The sequence below is a fragment of the Carassius carassius genome, chromosome 48, assembly GCF_963082965.1.
Source record: "Carassius carassius chromosome 48, fCarCar2.1, whole genome shotgun sequence".
NCBI lineage: Eukaryota > Metazoa > Chordata > Actinopteri > Cypriniformes > Cyprinidae > Carassius > Carassius carassius.
Genome location: NC_081802.1, coordinates 20755032 through 20778153, shown reverse-complemented (window position 1 = coordinate 20778153; position 23122 = coordinate 20755032). Strand labels below are relative to the sequence as shown.

The following is a 23122-nucleotide window of genomic DNA, read 5'->3' as shown; positions in this document are numbered from 1 at the left end:
TTTTTAATTTTGGAAGAAAATCGGTTCCAAAAGATCAGTCCAAAGCGTTTCTGACAAACACTGGCTATCAGGCCAAAAAAAAAAAGAAATGTGTTTGCAAGTCTGTTTATCTACAAATAGATTATTGATTATGGTGTTAATTGGTTTTTGGATTTATTTTACTGTTTTATCTCAACTTTTCATATTATTGAAGTTAAAGTTTTTTTTTTAAGAGCAGTCCAGTGCTTCAAAACAGAGACAAACACACAGCATTCATCAGTGTTAGAATAGAAGTTGAAAAATTGGGTAAGTTGACAAAAACAGCAGTGTGTATTTAAGGCCATACTTTGTCCCCTCTACCTTTGACCTGTGCTGTGTGTTTTCCACTCATAGAATTAAAAACACTATCTCACACCAAATACAGAGTTAGTATTTAAACATACTGATTTTACAAATTTACTTATAAACAGTTCATTTTGAAAATTTTGTAATTTTAAAGAAAAACTATGGAAAATGCTACAGTAAACTTTACATTAGCATATTATTACAATACAGACTGGTCAAATACAGGTGAGTCAAAATGAAGTGGCAATCATGAAGGGTTAGTGAAAGAGTGGTGATGTCCTTTGTCTTTTGGCAGAGTGAAGATCCAAGTGGCAGTGGAGAAGTTGAGATGTAGGAGGATGACAACACATACACACACACAAAGAACACAGGAGGTAACTTGGGATCGCTGGAGAGAGTTAAGTATAACACTGGTAGTCCTTGAAGTAAGCATGTAGGTAAGTCCTAGTTGCGAACAAGACCGGACAGTGGCTGTGTGTGTGTGAGTGTCTTTTATGTGCCAGTTAATTAAGGTGCTGATGAGGTGCAGGTTTGTAAGCTCAGTATTCAGGTCAGTGCGCTGTGATTGGATAGTGTTGGAGCCTGGCGTGTCTGTGACAGTACCCCTCTCCCCATCCCGCTCCCGACGTCGTGGTGGTCTTCCTCTTCCCTGGGGGGCAGGTCTGTTGGTATGAGCAGCATAGAAGGTGTCCAGCAGGTTCATGTCGAGTATGTCATTGCGTGAAACCCATGAGCCTTCCACGGGGCCATAACCTTCCCAGTCCACAAGGTACTCGAGCTGCCCACCACGGCACAGGGAATCCAAAATTTCATGAACCTCGTAGGCAGCACTGTTGTCCAGGATGAGTGGAAGGGAGGTTTCGGCTGCAGCTATGTCAGGCTCAGTGGAGAGAGGAACAGAAGGATGGTGAGGTTTCAGGAGTGACACATGGAATGTAGGCTGAATGCGATACTCAGGAGGGAGTTGAGGCTTGTAAGTGACTGGGTTGATCTGCTCCGTGATGGTGAATGGGCCAATGAACCTGGGACTCAGCTTACGACATTGTAGACGCAGTCAGATGTCTCTGGTTGATAGCACGACTTTCTGTCCTGGTTGATAGGCTGGAGCTTCAGAGTGGTGAAGGTCTTCTGTTATCCTGCATCTACATAGAGCACATTGTAGTTGGTGGTGGGCTGAGTCCCAGACCCTCTCGCTCTCTTGGAACTAGTAGTCGACAGATGGTACGTCCGAGGGTTCCCCTGACCAAGGATAGTGGAGGTTGGTAACCGAGTACGCACTGGAATGGAGTGAGTCCGGTAGATGGTTGGTGCAGGGAGTTTTGTGCATACTCGGCCCACCCCAGGTACTGGTTCCAAGAGTCCTGGTGGCCATGACAGAAGGTATTGAGGAAGCAACCGATCTCTTGGATCTTCCTCTCCATCTGCGCGTTCAACTGCAGCTGGTATCCCGATGATAGGCTGACAGTCACACTTAGGATTGAGAGCAAGGCTCTCGAGAGATAAATTGCGGTCCTCTGTCTGATACGATGTCCCCTGGGATGCCAAAGTACCGGAATATGTGGTTGAACATGAGCTCCGCAGTCTCCATGACTGTAGGCAGTCCCTTTTAAGGAATCAAATGACAGGATTTAGAAAATCTATCAACAACCACAAAGATTCAGTCTTTCGAAGCTGGTAGGTCTGTGATGAAATCCACCCCTAGGTGTGACAATGGTCGGTTGGGGCAGGGGAAGGAGTTTACCAGATGGTAGATGATGTGGACTCTTCAAGTTTGCGCATTCCTTACATCCTTGCACGTACTTTCTGACATCAGATGCCATGTTGGGCCACCAGAAGCGTTCCTTTAGCATTGAGAGGGTTTCATTGACCCCCGGGTGGCCAGTGCCTAATGAGGTGTGAGCAGAGTGAATGAATGGAGAGCGTTGTGTCCTGGTGTATTGGTGGAGTTATTGGTGAAGAGTATGGTCTCCGTTGACCAGGTGATTGGGCTGATGTTGAGTTTCTCTGGGAGTACAGCTTCAGGCTCTCCAGAGCTTTTCCTCAGGTGTGTAACAATGTGATCACGTGTCTGCCTTGACATTTTTGGATCCGGGTCGATAGGAAATCGTGAAATTAAAGCGGGTAAAGAATAAAGCCCAATGGGCTTGTCTGGGATTAAGTCTCTTAGCCACTCACAGATACTCCAGGTTTATGTGGTCAGTCAAGTCAAGTCAAGTCACCTTTATTTATATAGCGCTTTAAACAAAATGCATTGCGTCAAAGCAACTGAACAACATTCATTAGGGAAACAGTGTGTCAATAATGCAAAATGACAGTTAAAGGCAGTTCATCATTGAATTCAGTGATGTCATCTCTGTTCAGTTTAAATAGTGTCTGTGCATTCATTTGCAATCAAGTCAACGATATCGCTGTAGATTAAGTGACCCCTATTTAGCAAGCCAGAGGCGACAGCGCCAAGGAACCAAAACTCCATCGGTGACAGAATGGTGAAAAAAACCAGGCTCAGTTAGGGGGCCAGTTCTCCTCTCACCAGACGAAACCAGTAGTTCAATTCCAGGCTGCAACAAACTCAGATTGTGCAGAAGAATCATCTGTTTCCTGAGTTCTCGTCCTGTTGGTCGTCTGAGACAAGGTCTTTACAGGGGATCTGTATCTGGGGCTCTAGTTGTCCTGGTCTCCGCTGTCTTTCAGGACTGTAAAGGTCCTTTCTAGGTGCTGATCCACCATCTGGTCTGGATACGTACTGGATCCGGGTGACTGCAGTGACCCTCTGATCTGGATACAGACTGGATCTGGTGGCTACGGTGACCTCGGAATAAGAGAGAGAAACAGATTAATATTAGCGTAGATGCCATTCTTCTAATGATGTAGCAAGTACATAGGGTGTTATGGGAAGTGTTTCCGGTTCCGGTTTACCTAATTAATGCAGCCTAAAAATCCTTTAACGGATTTGGATATTAAAAGTATATTAGTATGTTATGTGTATGCCAGGTTAAAGAGATGGGTCTTTAATCTAGATTTAAACGGCAAGATTGTGTCTGCCTCCCGAACAATGTTAGGTAGGTTATTCCAGAGTTTAGGCACCAAATAGGAAAAGGATCTGCCGCCCGCAGTTGATTTTGACATTCTAGGTATTATCAAATTGCCTGATTTTTGAAAACGTAGCGGATGTGGAGGATTATAATGTAATAAGAGCTCATTCAAATACTGAGGTGCTAAGCCATTCAGGGCTTTATAAGTAATATGCAATATTTTAAAATCTATACTATGTTTGATAGGGAGCCAGTGCAGTGTTGACAGGACCAGGCTAATATGGTCATACTTCCTGGTTCTAGTAAGAACTCTTGCTGCTGCATTTTGGACTAGCTGTAGTTTGTTTACTAAGTGTGCAGAACAACCACCCAATAAAGCATTACAATAATCTAACCTTGAGGTCATAAATGCATGGATTAACATTTCTGCATTTGACTTGTAGAGCATAGGCTGTAATTTAGATATATTTTTGAGATGGAAAAATGCAGTTTTACAAATGCTAGAAACGTGGCTTTCTAAGGAAAGATTGCTATCAAATAGCACACCTAGGTTCCTAACTGATGATGAATAATTGACAGAGCAACCATCAAGTCTTAGACCTTGTTCTAGGTTATTACATGCAAAGTTTTTAGGTCCTATAATTAACACCTCTGTTTTTTCAGAATTTATCAGTAAGAAATTATTTGTCATCCAGTTTTTTTATATCGACTATGCATTCCATTAGTTTTTCAAATTGGTGTGTTTCACCGGGCCACTTCAGTAGATGGCTCATACTTGTGTCAGCTGGTTTTGGTCCCATCTTTTGTTACAATACAAACTGGTCGGAGACGGGAGATCACAGGTAAGGTTGTTTATTGACACAAGCAGAGGGAATAGTGAACACAGGTGAGTCAAACTGAAGTGGCAACCGTGAATGATAAGTGAAAGAGTGGTGATACTGTCCTTTGGCAGAGTGAAGATCCAAGTAAGAAAGAAAGAAAGTGGACAGAGCACACAAAGTGTGAACAGACGTGTTTTTGGTGATCTGTAATGTTCACACCTTTCAAAATGCAAAAAAAAATAATAATAATAATTACACACACAAAGCGAAAAAGTGTGTAACAAATGAAAACAAAAGTTTTTATGCCATTGTGTCCTAAAGTGCTGTTTTTAATCAATTATCTTACATTTTTTGTTTTTTTCAAGACACATGATGAAACAGTGACTAAAGTTGCTGATAATTGTGATGAATGTGGAAGATTTGAAATGCGCACATACCGAATCTATACGAAAATGTAATTTATTCAAGTTATAGTTAATAGTTTTTAATTATCTAACATGAGCGGTGCTTGCTGTGACATCGAACCCTTTGAGGCATTGAATTCATTTTGCTCTAACGAAAAAGGGTGAAATTATTAGTGACAACTGACCTGTTGGTGACACTACATTTTGGGCAAGAGCCCAACCTGGCACCATGAATGTCCAGACCCAAGTCTACCATCATGCAACTTCTTTTTAATTGAAGAGCTGTCTAGATTGCTTAGAAATTCAATTTAGAAATACAACTCTTGATCTGAAATATGATCTATACCATTGTATAGTTATCATACTTGTATCATTACTTGGTTTGCTAATCATGGGCTTGGCTAAAGATGCTTCCTGATGTAAGACAACTGCTGACAAGATCAAAGCATAACTGTCCTCCTTCACAACCACATGTGCATTATTTTACCACAGCTTCAGAGCTGATACCATAAGAGCAACTGAATTGAAACACAAGAGCCACTTTCTTAAAATGACTCGCACAAGTCGCCACATTGCTCTGCTTCTCTTGCTGTCCTCCATGCATTCGCTAGGTGAGCTGATTTGCCTTTTTATATAAGTCAAAATAGTGATTTTAATGGTAAAAAATCCTACAAACTTCGCACATATTCTAATATGATGATTGATAATGAGTTTTATAATTAGAAATGTAGATTTATAAATGTGTTTTTAATAACTTAGAAAGTTCTAGTAGGCGTAATTTCTGAGAACCCAGAACAATGCAACACTGCGTCGATTTAACAACATCCATAATTGGTCCTGGTAGCTCTGTATTGTTTAACACTTCAGGAAATGGTGCTAAAGCCCCCCACTGTTTTGTGCTTACAGGAAGCTCTCTAGCCTCAAAGCCTCTTCACCTTTCAGCTTCAGCAGATGAAGTTCCTGCCATCATCAAAAGTGATCCTCCTATTACTAATCTGTCTCAGAGACCTGTTCTTCAGCCCAAAGAAACCGCACCACTTCAGTTTCCGTGCACCTTGAGAAACCCTCAGGGCAAAGTGTGTGTGCGGGCCAATCTAGGAGTTGAGTATGTGGTGAGAGAGAACAATGTAAGCTTATTATTTTCTCAGCATTTTTCTTCAACTTCTCAGCATGTTCTAGCAGGGGGTGAGAACTCACTTGGTTTACCACCAACATTGCCAGCGACTCACTGCACAGTCAGAAAAACACCTTTGGAACTTGTATCTTTATGGATATTTAACTACATTACATGCAAGTTTCAATAGAACTGACAGTGAAGTTTATTACATAAAATGCACTTAAGTCATACTTAAGTGGGTAAGACAAAAACACCTACATGTTTGGCTAAACTAATTTAATATAAATTAAACTATAACAAATGTTCATTTAATTGCAATTAACATGCACTTAAGTATCTGAAAACATTACATTAAGTTGCACTTAAATATAAAGTTTATTTATATAATATGCATATTTAAAAAGTATGCTATATGTCTTTTTCATAATATAGACACCTTAATGTTCATGTGGTGTTTGTCAAAACTGTCCTCTCATAATCTCTAGCACAGCCAGTGCATCAAAACGCCCCCAGTTTTCTATGATTACTGTATCTTCTTTCACTGTGTGCATTCATTCAGTACACTCAAAGGGTACAATGTCATAGGCTACGCCTACAAATTCTGTGCAGCTTAGATCAACGATGGGTTTTATATTGTCAATTTGACAGGATTTCCATATAATATGATGTTGGTCCAGTAATCACACTGCTTAACTTGTATTCCAGAAGAACTATTATTTCAACATGAATCCCAGCTCAACACGAGCCACGGGATTCTGTGGGAACCAAAAGGCTAATCTCTCCCTGGACTTTGATGGTGGTCATCTGGAGTTCACTTTCGTCAAGGTACCTACAGTAGTTTTTATCTCTATGATAAGTTTTCTCTCTGGGGTTAAACATGTATAAAACAAGCAGTCTAACATACTATGCAATATTTCTTTACACTCACAGGAAGGCAATCTCTCCTATGTGAGCACTATCAAAGGTCTTCTGAGACCTGCTCCTCTTTGTAAAAATTGCCAGGGTAAGTATAAATTACACTACAACTTTGCAAATACACTCATCACGCTGTCACGATTATTCTTATCCTTAAATTATCTTACTATTTTATCTAGGGCTTGACAATAAAAAGTTAAAATATGGAAAATCATGATTTTCACCTACCTGTCGAGAAAAAACTTCATAAAATCTGCATCTCGATTGAAACCCAAATATTCCCTCAAGTTCCTTCAACACAGCCAGTGTTTGTCCTTGTTATACACCGTTGTCTGCTTCTGTGTATTTTGGCAAGTCTTCAGATGTATTTTTCCCATGTATAACATCAGCCACATTTGCAAAAAACAGTTTCTGGCTCAGCCTGCTACAGTAGCCACGCCCCAATCTCTCACTATTGGCTGAGCTGAAAAGAGATTGACAGATTTGAGAATAATGCTCTAATGGTACATTAATATGACAACAATGTACTAAAAACTGAAGTTTTTACATGGAGATGACAACGTTGTCAAAAACAATTCCCATTTATAGGATCCACAAATATGACAAAGATGCTTTATTTTTCATGCCAGGCCAATAGGTGGCGATGTCACTTTGTAAAGAAACACTACTTGTCTGCGCACATAGCTATAAACAGAATATGTAATATGCATGTTCATGACATCACCATTTTCACTAGGGATGCACCGATACTTTTATTTTTGGTACTTGCCGATACCAAGTACAGATAACAATATTTTTATTGCATTTATACATTTTAAAAATATTGGTTACAGAAACCAAAACAGTATTTATAATGTTAGCTGGTTAACTTAATTTCTTAAATAGATACAGTCAAACCATTCAGACACCTTCAACATTTCACATTATCAGTTTATTCTCTATAGTTTAGAAGATGGTAATAAAAATATGACAAGAACTCATAATTAAACTGTGTCAGAACAAATTCATCTTGATAATGTTAGATAACTTTGATAGAAAGGTATGTAATGAATTACAATCAACCAAAAATTATTCAGACAGCTGTATGACAGTATTTACACAACTATCAATACTTAGGGCAACTCTTAGCCTTAATGACTGCACTGTAAAAAAAAAAAAAAAGTGCCGTCAACTTAAAAAAAAATAAGGCAACTTATCGCAAGCGCTTTTTTGAGTAAACTTAACAAATGGGGACTAAAGTCCACCCAACTTAAAATAATAACTTAATATCAAAAGTTGTCACAACATAAATAGTCATGTTAACCTAAAAAATATCAGAACAAAAAGTCGTGGTGTTGCCAGCCAGAGTTTCGAACCCAAACTCCCTTGGATTAGGAGTCAAACTCTCTAACCACTGGGCCATGACTTATTATTTAAATAGTATAAATAAATAAAAAAGACCACAACACGGGTCAAATAACTTTTTTTTTATTATTGAAAGTTTGTGTCCAAAGCACAAGGACATACCAAGTCTTATATATTAACTTCTTTACTCAATGCATTTTACACTGAACTCAACACATGGTACATAATGCATGTTAAATAAATCTATTGTTAATTATACATTAATACGTTAGCAGTCTTGTGGCATGAAGTCACATGTATTTAACATTTTTTTTTTTTAAAGGAACTATTACGTGAAAATTACTATATTGCGTATTTTAACATCAGCCTAATCCACTGGGCAAAGTTACGTCCAGTGGACGTCTTTTTATGTCTTTGCAGATGTTGAAAAGACGCCCACTGAGGAGACAGAATGTTTTTAAGACGTCTTTTTAAAAATGTTTTTTGTGTCTTCTGTACGTCCGATATAGACGTTCACAGATCCTCCTTACAAGGTTCTGTGACTTTATTTCTGTCAGACATCTAGAGAAGCTCTTATTGAGAATTAACAGAGGTTTAAATGTTGATATTTTATTCATTTGAAGTCACCGTTGTGGTGGAAAGTGTTTTGCTTAGTTGGGATCTTGATCCAGTTACTTCTTTTGTTAGCTTGTCTCTTGCTGCTGAAACTGTGTGTTATAAAATACTCTTATTATGGCAGAGAGAGTTGAGATCAAGCGTACACTACACATCTTGCTTGTAATGGTGACGAATTATAGCAAAATAAGATGTTAATGTATAATAGATGTTAATTGTGAAAGTGAAGTGACATTCAGCCAAGTATGGTGACCCATACTCAGAATTTGTGCTCTGCATTTAACCCATCCAAAATGCACACACACAGAGCAGTGAACACACACACACACTGTGAACACACACCCGGAGCAGTGGGCAGCCATTTATGCTGCGGCGCCCGGGGAGCAGTTGGGGGTTCGATGCCTTGCTCAAGGGCACCTAAGTCGTGGTATTGAAGGTGGAGAGAGAACTGTACATGCACTCCCCCCACCCACAATTCCTGCCGGCCCGGGACTCGAACTCACAACCTTTCGATTGGGAGTCCGACTCTTAAACCATTAGGCCACGACTTCCATGCTGCCTAACTGCGCCAACGAGGCTTGTGTAATTGTGTAATAGTGACTATGGATTTATTTTTATGGATAGAAACCTTGTAGAAAAAAATAATGTACTTACTTTTAGAAAACTGATCATGTCGTCACAAACAGACATCAAGATTTTGGATATGCATCACATCAATGGGACAATCAGAACAAAAAAGGCTGGAAAATAAAGATGAGTTTGTGCTATGGAGCTCTTTTGTTTGTCACCGTTGTTGTGATGCATATGCTAAATCTAGAAGTCTGTGTGTGTGAGTATTTGATCCTTTTACTCAAACGTATTCATTTTGTCCATCTTCAAAATAAGTATTTTGCTCCTGGTGCCTGTTAAAAATATAAAAAAACTTATTTTATGATCTCAAATACTTCTTATGTGATGACTTTTTCATCAACAACAAAGAGCTGATAACAACTGAGCTCTCTTAAATTTAGTCTTTCTTCGCCACAAAAACAGCGTTTTAAAATACACTATTACAGCATCTAGAGACAAGCCAACATGAGAAGTATCTGGACCAAGATCCCAACTAAATCAAACACTGATCACCACAACGGTGACTTCAAATGAATAAAATATCAACATTTAAACCTCTGTTACTTCTCAATAAGAGCTTCTCTAGATGTCTGACAGAAATAAAGTCACAGAACCTTGTAAGGAGGATCTGTGAACGTCTATATCGGACGTACAGAAGACATAAAAAACATTTAAAAAAAAAGACGTCATAAAAACAGTCTGTCTCCTCAGTGGACGTCTTTTCAACGCCTGCAAAGACATAAAAAGACGTCCACTGGATGTAACTTTGCCCAGTGGATTAGGCTGATGTTAAAATACGCAATATAGTCATTTTCACGTAATAGTTCCTTTAAAAAAAAAAAAAAAATGTTAAATACATGTTACTTCATGCCACAAGACTGCTAACGTATTAATGTATAATTAACACTAGATTTATTTAACATGCATTATGTACCATGTGTTGAGTTCAGTGTAAAATGCATTGAGTAAAAAAGTTAATATACAAGACTTGGTATGTCCTTGTGCTTTAGACACAAACTTTCAATAATAAAAAAAGTTATTTGACCCGTGTTATGGTCTTTTATTTATTTAGACTATTTGAATAATATAAATTCGTGGCCTAGTGGTTAGAGAGTTTGACTCCTAACCCTAGGGTTGTGGGTTCGGCAATACCACGACTTAGGTGCCCTTGAGCAAGGCACCGAACCCCCAACTGCTCCCTGGGCAACACAGCATAAATGATGAACACTGCTCTGGCTGTGTGTTCACGGTGTGTGTGTGTGTGTTCACTGCTCTGTGTGTGTGCACTTTGGATGGGTTAAATGCAGAGCACGAATTCTGAGTATGGGTCACCATGTCACTTTTCACTTTAAAATTGTGTAAGCTTATAGATAATAGGCCTTGTGTTCAGTAAACAAAAAATATTTTATTCTGATATTTTTTAGGTTAACATGACTATTTATGTTGTGACAACTTGTGATATTAAGTTATTATTTTAAGTTGGGTGGACTTTAGTCCCCATTTGTTAAGTTTATTCAAAAAAGCACTTGCGATGAGTTGCCTTATTTTTTTAACTTGACGCAACTTTTTTTTTTTTTTTTTTTTTTTTTACAGTTTTTAAAAAAAAAAAAAATTTTTTTTGCCTGTAGTCTCCTGGGCATGCTGTCATCCAGGTTCATGCAAACCTAAACTTTTTTTTTCCCACAGACTTGGTCTGAAAAAATGTTGGTCCCAAATTTGTATCATTTTACTGGTAGTCCTCTGTTTGAAGAATTTATGGGTATCTTTTGTCAAAGTGTATTTTATTTTGCTATCCTCACTTACATAAATTAACTATAGTGTCCTGCACCCACTATTCATCTGGTCTCTGAATAATTTTGTTATATCCTTCGGTTTTCACACTTAATAATGCCCATTAAAATATATTTTACAACCCGAATTCCGGAAAAGTTGGGACGTTTTTTTAATTTTAATAAAATTAAAACTAAAAGACTTTCAAATCACATGAGCCAATATTTTATTCACAATAGAACATAGATAACATAGCAAATGTTTAAACTGAGAAAGTTTACAATTTTATGCACAAAATGAGCTCATTTTAATTTTGATTTCTGCTACAGGTCTCAAAATAGTTGGGACGGGGCATGTTTACCATGGTGTAGCATCTCCTTTTCTTTTCAAAACAGTTTGAAGACGTCTGGGCATTGAGGCTATGAGTTGCTGAAGTTTTGCTGTTGGAATTTGGTCCCATTCTTGCCTTATATAGATTTCCAGCTGCTGAAGAGTTCGTGGTCGTCTTTGACGTATTTTTCGTTTAATGATGCGCCAAATGTTCTCTATAGGTGAAAGATCTGGACTGCAGGCAGGCCAGGTTAGCACCCGGACTCTTCTACGACGAAGCCATGCTGTTGTTATAGCTGCAGTATGTGGTTTTGCATTGTCCTGCTGAAATAAACAAGGCCTTCCCTGAAATAGACGTTGTTTGGAGGGAAGCATATGTTGCTCTAAAACCTTTATATACCTTTCAGCATTCACAGAGTCTTCCAAAACATGCAAGCTGCCCATACCGTATGCACTTATGCACCCCCATACCATCAGAGATGCTGGCTTTTGAACTGAACGCTGATAACATGCTGGAAGGTCTCCCTCCTCTTTAGCCCGGAGGACACGGCGTCCATGATTTCCAACAAGAATGTCATATTTGGACTCGTCTGACCATAAAACACTATTCCACTTTGAAATAGTCCATTTTAAATGAGCCTTGGCCCACAGGACACGACGGCGCTTCTGGACCATGTTCACATATGGCTTCCTTTTTGCATGATAGAGCTTTAGTTGGCATCTGCTGATGGCGCGGCGGATTGTGTTTACCGACAGTGGTTTCTGAAAGTATTCCTGGGCCCACTTAGTAATGTCATTGACACAATCATGCCGATGAGTGATGCAGTGTCGTCTGAGAGCCCGAAGACCACGGGCATCCAATAAAGGTCTCCGGCCTTGTCCCTTACGCACAGAGATTTCTCCAGTTTCTCTGAATCTTTTGATGATGTTATGCACTGTAGATGATGAGATTTGCAATGCCTTTGCAATTTGACGTTGAGGAACATTGTTTTTAAAGTTTTCCACAATTTTTTTACGCAGTCTTTCACAGATTGGAGAGCCTCTGCCCATCTTTACTTCTGAGAGACTCTGCTTCTCTAAGACAAAGCTTTTATAGCTAATCATGTTACAGACCTGATATCAATTAACTTAATTAATCACTAGATGTTCTACCAGCTGAATCTTTTCAAAACTGCTTGCTTTTTTAGCCATTTGTTGCCCCCGTGCCAACTTTTTTGAGACCTGTAGCAGGCATTAAATTTTAAATGAGCTAATTAAGTGGATAAAAGTGTAAAATTGCTCAGTTTAAACATTTGCTACGTTATCTATGTTCTACTGTGAATAAAATATTGGCTCATGTGATTTGAAATTCCTTTAGTTTTCATTTTATTACAATTTAAAAAACGGCCCAACTTTTCCGGAATTCGGGTTGTACAAGATTTTGTAACTTTCTTTGTTAATTTTTTGGCTCTATGGTTCATTTGTTATTTAATAGCATAAGAACTGCTCCATTGCAATGACTTTGTACTGTAATGACGCGCTTTGCTGTAATAATGCAGGGAACCACTCATTATAAATCTCCTGTGATATTTTTCACTAATAGAAGTCTTTTTTATTTATTTTTATCTAAAAAAAGTGCTGTGATTTATATTCCAAAGCCACTCATATAATGCAGAAACACTCAAGCCAGCAAAACACACGTAATGCGTGCATGTGTTTGTACTGTTGCAGAACGAGAGGGACGGTAGTAACGTACTGCTGAGTGCATTACACAAAGGCTGCTAGATTCACTTTCACCAGAAAGTCATGTATGCCTAAGGTTGAAAATAAATGATGTTTATAGTGGATGCCCTTATAAATTGTCTTTTTTAATGATTTAGTTTTCATCCAAATGCGTGTGCTAAGTGAGTGAACATCAAAGATCACACAACAGAAGTGCGAGTGCGTGAGCGTGCTCTCTCTCTCTCCTGTTAAGTAGCTTGTGTATTGTTTTACTTACTTGTTTTTGACAAAAGCCAAGCGAACTTCAAATTTTCCTGTGATGAAATGTATATTCACCCGACAAGCTCGTACATCTGTGCCACTGCGCGGGAGGAGAATATTATAGCACCCTAGGAGTACCAAAACCCTAAGGTGATGCATTAATGTTGACTACGCCACCCCTTTAAAGTGAGGGGAACTAACCACTTAACAGATTTTAGACACACAGGTTCGTTACCAGGTAGGGCAGAGACTAGAAGGTATTAATGTACAAATATTTAGGTTTACAATAATCAGAACACTTAAGACTGAAAATATAGCTCAATGGAGCTAAACAACTACGACTCAATACAACACACACACAAAACAAAATGACTAAAACTTACCCATGGCCAGGTAGGCTAGCTGTAAAGTGATTATTCTTAAAACCACACACACACACACACGCACACACACACACACACACACACACGAGGCAAGTGATCACAAGCGGCAATCCAATCTCAGTGCTCCAAATACCACCACCAAGGTTCTAGTACAGCCAGCCTCCTGACACAGGGCCTAACACACAAAACACCAAATTTATAAAACATGCACAATGCTTAAAGGTCCCCTTCTTCGTGATCCCATGTTTTAAACTTTATTTAGTGTGTAATGTTTTTGTTAGAGTATAAATAATATCTGTAAAATTCTAAAGCTCAAAGTTAAATGCCAAGCGAGATATTTTATTACAAAGATTATTCTTGAAAAATGGAGCAGTTCCCTCTTTTGTCTGGAGAAGGCGTTGTTTATGGACCACAACCGGTAAGTGTATTTTAATATTTAAGTTGGTGCGTTTAACAGTTTCTGTAACTTATTACACAAAGGGCAACGCTGTTTAGCTTTGTTAACTAGATGTTAGGGCTGTGCAAAAAAATCGAATGCGATTTTCATGCGCATCTCGTCAGTAAAAACGCTCCTGTGATTATAAGTACATCAGCATGTGCATTCTAGCCCAATCGCGTTTCCAGGAGGGCAGGGTGAGCTAAGCTCGTGTCGAATCACAACACAGGAACAGCTGGCCCAATCAAAACTCGTTACGTATTTCTGAAGTAGGGACTTAATAGAACAAAGAAGTCATCAGCCCGTTTTTATGACAGTGAAAACAGCGGTATACAGATAGGTGAATTGTGTGAAAAATACAGTGTTTTTTACACGCGAAACATGAACACGTTATATTGCACACTGTAAACACAATCAAAGCTTCAAAAAAGCGCAAAAAATGGGACCTTTGAAAAAACTAAACAATTGTCACATAATAGCAACAAAACAAAGCAACAAAACAGCAGCACTGTCTTAATCCCGCTTCATGTAGGAAAGGATCGTCCCAACCCCCACAAGATGGAGCACTCCCAATAAACATTGTTTGTCCTGCTAAAAACAAACTATTAAAATTTACTTAAATAGAATCACTTATTTGGAAAATAAATGAATCATACATAACGACAATTGGTCAGCAAGTTGTTTGGCTGATCACAGAATGAATCTTAGCAGTTTACTCAATGACTGGGAGGATAATAACAGCCTACACACCATCGCAAAGTCGTGAACAAGATCCGATTCCAACTACAATAAGTAAATAACATTTGATATGCACGAGTTCATGGTCACATTTGCCAAACAGCTAAAAACATACCTTTTAAGCAGAAGCCAACATGCCCCAAGGGGCGGAGCTAGCAGTGACACATACCTGGCTCTGATTGGCTGTCATTTTAAATGCAGGGGCAGGAATTTACCCAATCTGCCACCCATAGATAGCCTATGTAGACGACCTTAATCTCTAATAACTCCATTCTGCTGTCTGTTGTTCTGTTGTGGCGTTTCTTTGTCTGAAAATGGCACTTATCATATGCTGTGTGATGTCGGCATTTGTTATTGGGGCATTTTAACAAGTAGGAGTATAGGAGCTCAGTATCGGGGCTGATACCGATCGGTATCGGTGCATCCCTAATTTTCACAACTGGATGGGTCCAAAAGTCGTTAAAAGGAACGTTTGAGATTTGTAAATTTAGTTATTTCGTTCAACATTCTTTCACAGGTAGAAAAGTCTTAATTTATATTGTAACTTTAATTAATTTACTCTAGCTCAGTAGATATCAGTAAAGCAATGCTGCAATGAAATAAAGAAAATATTAACATGTGACACATACAAAAGAAACACATTCAAAATTGACGGTGTGTGTTGATGCGGTCAGATTTCATTCATTCAGTTTATAAAGTTTTGGCACCGTGTGCCTTCCATAGTTTTCAAAGGGGTTGCATTTTCAGGTCATCAAAATGATTCTGACATTTAAATAAAAAGTCCAAAATACATAAAAAGTCTACTGTTTTTAGTTGACATGTAAATGATGACTGAGAGGCTCACTGTTTACACTTTTGGAGGAGATTAACCCATGGATGTCATACTTACAGTATAGTAGTTAACGAACAATTGGGTTTAGAGAATGTAATTTGACAAAACTTCCCCTCTAAGTATTTTTTTTTTTTTTTTTTCAAATTTAATCCACAGATAAAACCTACGTAGGAGTTATAAATAACGACAAGCTATTCAAAGCAAAAAATGGCCTAAGCTTCCAATGCAAGTCTCAGATGACTCTAATACTGGCGAGTTCCTTCAGAGTCAAACTGGTGCCACTGCAGATTCAAGCCTTTGATCTGGATAATGGAGCGTTTGGAAAAGGTACATATATCTCACATTGTACACCGTAGACATGCTATTTTTCATTATCTATATAAATGTGAACACATATATATTCTGTCAACCAGTTTATCCCAGAATAACATGATTTCTCATGTCTTGATTTCAGAGGTGGAGTGCTGGGAGGACTACAGCAAGCGCATGATCCCCATTATTCTCGGTGGTGTAGCTGCGGGAGTTTGCCTCATTGCCATTCTGACGTATGTGCTTGTCCGAGAACGCCGTGGCCGAGGTTACGAACAACTCTGAGACTATACATGTGCATTGTGAAGATGAATCAAGAGATTTAATTGTGTGTTTTACATTGTGTGGATAATGCTTTACAGTTAAAATCTCAGTAAACAATTAAAATATGGCTGACATGACATACCTTAGATATTGTGTTCATTGTAATGCATAAGTTATCATTTATAGTATGGAAGTTTTGGGTCTTGACAAGATATGTACATTCAAGGGAATGATTATGATAAGTGCAAGTTTTACATGTGACTATGAAACACTTGCCATGGGGAAAAAATCCTGAACTGCATAGAGTATAACAACTTGCTTCTTTGTCAATGCTTTTTCAATGGTAAGGTAGATTGGGGGGAAAGCCCTCTTGGGGTAAAATGCTCCCTCCTGTTATCCCTAAATAACCACTAGATAAAGTAAAGATATAAGTACTTTTTTTTGTTCTGACAAGAGTGACGTAGAAGTATTGATCAAGAAGCTTGCACTGGTCAAGTCAAGTCACCTTAATTTATATAGCGCTTTAAACAAAATACATTGCGTAAAAGCAACTGAACAACATTTATTAGGAAAACAGTGTGTCAATAATGCAAAATGATATTTAAAGGCAGTTCATCATTGAATTCAGTGATGTCATCTCTGTTCAGTTAAATAGCATTTATTTGCAATCAAGTCAACGATATCGCTGTAGATGTAGTGACCCCAACTAAGCAAGCCAGAGGCGACAGCGGCAAGGAACCGAAACTCCATCGGTGACAGAATGGAGAAAAAAACCTTGGGAGAAACCAGGCTCAGTTGGGGGGCCAGTTCTCCTCTGACCAGACGAAACCAGTAGTTCAATTCCAGGCTGCAGCAAAGTCAGATTGTGCAGAAGAATCATCTGTTTCCTGTGGTCTTGTCCTGGTGGTCCTCTTAGACAAGGTCTTTACAGGGGATCTGTATCTGGGGCTCTAGTTGTCCTGGTCTCCGCTGTCTTTCAGGGATGTAGAGGTCCTTTCTAGGTGCTGATCCACCATCTGGTCTGGATACGTACTGGATCCGGGTGACTGCAGTGACCCTCTGATCTGGACACAGACTGGATCTGGTGGCTACGGTGACCTCGGAACAAGAGAGAAACAGACAAATATTAGCGTAGATGCCATTCTTCTAATGATGTAGCAAGTACATAGGGTGTTATGGGAAGTGTTTCCGGTTCCGGTTCCGGTTTACCTAATTAATGCAGCCTAAACACCCTTTAACGGATTTGGATATTAAAAGCATATTAGTATGTTATGTGTAAGCCAGGTTAAAGAGATGGGTCTTTAATCTAAATTTAAACTGCAAGAGTGTGTCTGCCTCCCGAACAATGTTAGGTAGGTTATTCCAGAGTTTAGGCGCCACTGGTGATTTACTGGAGGATTTCAGTGATCAAATTTTCACCAGTAAGAAATAAAAGTGTTTTTTAAAGCTTGTTGTTTGGCAGAACATCACAGTTATGTATTATGAAAGAGCAGTAAGACCTGTAGATAAATCTGTGAGGCGGCATGACTTTATTACTGTAGTTACTCTGTCCTGAACATCAAATCCTTTGTTTTTCAATTAAATGTACTCTATCTATATTTAAAAATGACCTCAAGTTAGCATCATGTAGCTAGTTAGCTAGCCAGTTAGAATCAGCTAATATTTTTTAAACAGGCTATTATAATTTTGTAATTGATGATTATATTACTTTTAATTTGAAGCTTAAACTGCATGTACTCTGACTTTGCTGTAAATGTATGAAGCAAATTGCTTTGTAAGAACAGGGGCATTTAACCCACCTGTGATGCTTTTTGTTAAACATGTAATAACATGAAAACTGTGGTATTTTTTCATACTTGGTTTATAATTTAAGTCATTGTGTCACCATGACACCTATTCTGACACATATATAACTATGACAAATCGTAAAGACGTTTATCAGATGTTTGTACACAACAGTGTATGTGTGCTATCTTGGACATTGGTTCGTGCGTACGTGTCATGATCAGATCCATAAACAGAGAAAAGTAAAAGTTCGTTGTGACTACAAAGTACCCAGATAGCACACATACGTCTGCACGATATCTGTTAAATATTGCTTCAACTGAAAAGCATCGGCTGTGTACAAACATCTGATATACGTCTTTAATATGTTAGTTTTACATACTGTAAATTCTAAGTCATAAACATCTTAAAGACATCTTCTAAACATCTATTTGACATCTGATGGGAAATGTTTTATAGTCATACTGCAGATGGGCAAACACTATAAAATAGGTCTTGCAGATGTAGTGCAGACGTCAAATAGACGCCTCCGTGGTGTATGTGTACTATCAGGAGAGTTTGTCACAACGAATGAGAAGAAATTATTTAAACGGAAAAACCTCCTGAGAATCACAGGCTGTAAAAACAAATAATCATACAAACAATAACAACAAAACTTTTTTTTTTTAATGTTTTGGTCCATTCGTTCAGATAAGATGTCCTGAATCTTTGTACACCAGCACATCCAATGCTGTTGTATTTTTCATCAGTATACAGTATAGTGTCGTTAAATCGGTGAAACATCTTAAAATGTAACCCTACTGAAACAGTTCATTTTAAGGGAAGACTTGCATATTTGGCCTATTATGTTAATGTAGTTCATATCCTACAATCCTTTTCCACACACGTCAGTCCCCGCCTCCAAGCTCCCATTTCTGATTGGCCGCTGTAAGTACGGTAACTTGTTGAGGACTTGATGAGTAACATTTGCTTTTTCCATCGCCAATATTATTGTTTAAATGACATTTTACACTGAATAGTTAGACTTAGTGTAAATATTTATAAATATTATTTGGTCAGGTTTATAAAAAATGAAGCTGTGAAGCCGATGAAGTATATGAAATTAATGCAAGTTTTAGAGCAAAGTCACACTGACATATGCTAACAACACAGTTATCATGGCTGCAGTTTCTGAAAACTCAAATCAACAGAACTATAAACAAACATTGCTTTAAAGGGTTAGTGCACCGAAAAAGGAAAATTATGTCATTAATAACTTACCCTCATGTCGTTCCAAACCCATAAGACCTCCGTTTATCTTCTGAACACAGTTTAAGATATTTTAGATTTAGTCCGAGAGCTCTCAGTCCCTCCATTGAAACTGTGTGTACGGTATACTGTCCATGTCCAGAAAGGTAATAAAAACATCTTCAAAGTAGTCCATGTGACATCAGAGGGTCAGTTAGAATTTTTTGAAGCATCGAAAATACATTTTGGTCCAAAAATAGCAAAAACTATGACTTTATTCAGCATTGTCTTCTCTTCTGTGTCTGTTGTGAGAGAGTTCAAAACAAAGCAGTCTGGATATCCAGTTCGCGAACCAATCATTCGATGTAACAGGATCTTCTTGAACCAGTTCACCAAATTGAACCGAATCGTTTAAAACAGTTCGCGTCTCCAATATGCATTAATCAACAAATGACTTAAGCTTTTAACTTTTTTAATGTGGCTAACACTCCCTCTGAGTTAAAACAAACCAATATTCTGGAGTAATTCATTTACTCAAACAGTACACTGACTGAACTGCTGTGAAGAGAGAACTGAAGATGAACACCGAGCCGAGCCAGATAACGAACAAAACATTGAAAATGTATTTTCGACGCTTCAAAAGATTCTAACTGACCCTCTGATGTCACATGGACTACTTTGAAGATGTTTTTCTTACCTTTCTGGACATGGAAAGTATACCGTACACACAGTTTCAATGGAGGGACAGAAAGCTCTCGGAGTAAATCTAAAATATCTTAATCTGTGTTCTGAAGATAAACGGAGGTCTTACTGGTTTCCTGCGGGTGTCGCGGTTGGACAGTGTTTTCTCTACTTCCTGTTGGCCTTCTGTAGCAAATCGTAGCTCCGTGTAGCTGTTTTTATTTTATTTTTTTCTCTAGAATCTTTATCTTACTATCACTCTCTGTTTTTTAAAGTGGTAAAATATAACTTAATTCACACCATATTTCTGATATTATCGATCAATCTTATCAGATTAACTTATTCGTTCACTTTTATTTTATATCCGTGAGTGCAGTACACCTGCAAAGCGTTAGCACTCGTTAGCTTGTCATTAGCGTTTTCATTCAAACCTATCGCTGTTTTCTTTTCTCCTCTCGCTCCAGTTTTTCACAAGTTCATCAAACAACCGCAGTAAGAATTTTCATCAAGCACGGTGAGTAATGGCTTCTCCTATCATTGTTTCTTGCACCTCTTGCCACATGTACAGCTTATCTATCTCTGTCGCTGATGAGGGATTCACATGTGATAAATGCAGGGAAATAGTTAGGCTGACAGAGAAGATTTCAGAATTAGAGACACGCATCCAAACTTTAATTGAGGACAGTAAGAATGTTAGGGCTCTAGATACGGCTTTGGATGCGTCTATCTCAGGGATTCCTGTACATTGTTCAGTTCCGGAAACAGAGCCCCTGCAGCAGGGCAACTGGGTGACGGTGAGGCAGCGTAGTCGTGGGTCAAAACACCGCTCCTCTGTTCCGATCAAAACATTAAACAGGTTCTCCCCACTCAGTGATGCACCCACTGAGAAACCTGATGAAAGTGCTCTAGTTATTGGTGATTCTATTGTACGGAACGTGAATATAGAGACACCAGCCACCATAGTCAAATGTTTACCGGGAGCCAGAGCGCCTGACATCTTGGCAAATTTAAAAGTGCTGGCTAATGCTAAACGTAAATACAGTAAGATTGTTATTCATGCCGGCGCTAATGATGTTCGACTTCGCCAGTCGGAGATCACTAAAAATAACATTAAAGAGGTGTGTGAACTTGCAAGCACGATGTCAGACACTGTAATATGCTCTGGTCCCCTCCCTGCTTACTGTGGTGATGAGATGCATAGCAGATTGTCATCACTCAATGGCTGGATGTCTAAGTGGTGCCCACAGAATAACATAGGTTTCATAGACAATTGGCCGAGCTTTTGGGGCAGACCTGACCTGTTGAAAAGAGATGGTCTTCATCCCTCCTGGGGTGGCGCCACTCTTCTCTCTAGAAATATGGCAAATAGTCTTAGTGTTTATACTTGACTAACTGGGGCCCAGGTCAGGAAGCAGACAGACTGGCTAAACCGACCGTCTGCTAGCTGCCTCCCGTCACAGAGGTCAGTTAATTCTCAGCACATAGAGACTTTTTCACCTAGATATCACACTATAGAGACTGTGTCTGTTCCCCGAACTAGAAAAAACAAAAAACGTCCAAACCAAGTTAAGATTAACAAATTAATTGAGGTTCAACAAATAAAAAAACAGAAGCAATATGGATAAACAAATGATAAAGCTTGGCTTATTGAATATCAGATACCTTTTTACGAAAACACTTTTTGTAAATAATATGATCACTGATCATAATATAGATGTACTCTGTTTGACAGAAACCTGGCTAAAACCTGATGATTACATTATTTTAAATGAGTCCACCCCCCAAGATTACCGTTATAAACATGAGCCACGTCTAAAAGGCAAAGGTGGAGGTGTTGCTTCAATTTATAACAACGTTTTCAGGATTTCTCAGAGGGCAGGCTTCAAGTATAACTCGTTAGAAGTAATGGTGCTTCATATAACATTATCCAGAGAAACAAATGTAAATGATAAATCCCCTGTTATGTTTGTACTGGCTACTGTATACAGGCCACCAGGGCACCATACAGACTTTATTAAAGAGTTTGGTGATTTTCTAACCATCACTTCTAACATAAAAGTCTCTCTTTTCTAGCACTTTAAATAAAGTTGCTCCTTTACGCTTAAGGAAGGTTAAGGAAAACAGTTTGACACCATGGTATAATGAGCATACTCGCACCCTAAAGAGAGCAGCCCAAAAAATGGAGCACAGCTGGAGGAAAACAAAACTAGAGGTATTTAGTATTGCTTGGCGGGAAAGTAACATATCCTACAGAAAAGCATTAAAAACTGCTAGATCTGATTACTTTTCTTCTCTTTTAGAAGAAAACAAACATAACCCCAGGTATTTATTCAATACAGTGGCTAAATTAACGAAAAATAAAGCCTCAACAAGTGTTGACATTTCCCAACACCACAGCAGTAATGACTTTATGAACTACTTTACTTCTAAAATTGATACTATTAGAGATAAAATTGCAACCATTCAGCCGTCAGCTACAGTATCACATCAGACAGTGCACTATAGACCCCCTGAGGAACAGTTCCACTCATTCTCTACTATAGGAGAGGAAGAATTGTATAAACTTGTTAAATCATCTAAACCAACAACATGTATGTTAGACCCTATACCATCTAAGCTCCTAAAAGAGGTGCTTCCAGAAGTCATAGATCCTCTTCTGACTATTATTAATTCCTCATTGTCATTAGGATATGTCCCCAAAACCTTCAAACTGGCTGTTATTAAGCCTCTCATCAAAAAACCACAACTTGACCCCAAAGAACTAGACTAGAAAGAACTTATAGACCAATCTCGAATCTCCATTTTCTGTCCAAGATACTAGAAAAGGTGGTATCCTCACAATTATATTCCTTCTTAGAGAAAAATGGTATATGTGAGGATTTCCAGTCAGGATTTAGACCGTATCATAGTACTGAGACTGCTCTCCTTAGAGTTACAAATGATCTGCTCTTATCATCTGATCGTGGGTGTATCTCTCTATTAGTTTTATTGGATCTTAGTGATGCGTTTGACACAATTGACCACAAAATTCTTTTGCATAGACTTGAACACTTTGTTGGCATCAGTGGAAGTGCATTAGCATGGTTAAAATTATACTTATATGACCGCCATCAGTTCGTAGCAGTGAATGAAGATGTATCCTATCGATCACAAGTGCAGTATGGAGTACCTCAAGGCTCAGTACTAGGGCCGCTACTCTTCACGCTTTATATGTTACCCTTGGG

The 23122-nt window shown here is 38.6% G+C and overlaps 1 protein-coding gene across 3 annotated transcripts; it reads left to right on the top strand.

Moving 5' to 3' along the window:
* Positions 1-105: 105 nt before the first annotated feature.
* On the top strand, positions 106-16691 carry LOC132131465 (lysosome-associated membrane glycoprotein 3-like). 3 transcript variants are annotated; one of them, XM_059543498.1, is made up of 6 exons: positions 106-549; positions 5488-5708; positions 6404-6523; positions 6629-6701; positions 15789-15959; positions 16087-16691. In XM_059543498.1, the coding sequence occupies exons 1-6, from the start codon at positions 486-488 to the stop codon at positions 16224-16226; spliced, it is 789 nt and encodes a 262-aa protein (XP_059399481.1). In that variant the 5' UTR covers positions 106-485; the 3' UTR covers positions 16227-16691. The 3 variants fall into 3 exon arrangements, with proteins under 3 accessions (XP_059399481.1, XP_059399482.1, XP_059399480.1); XM_059543499.1 differs by lacking the exon at positions 106-549 and adding an exon at positions 4665-5192; XM_059543497.1 differs by lacking the exon at positions 106-549 and having other exon boundaries at positions 5213-5708.
* The last annotated feature ends 6431 nt before the right edge of the window (positions 16692-23122 follow it).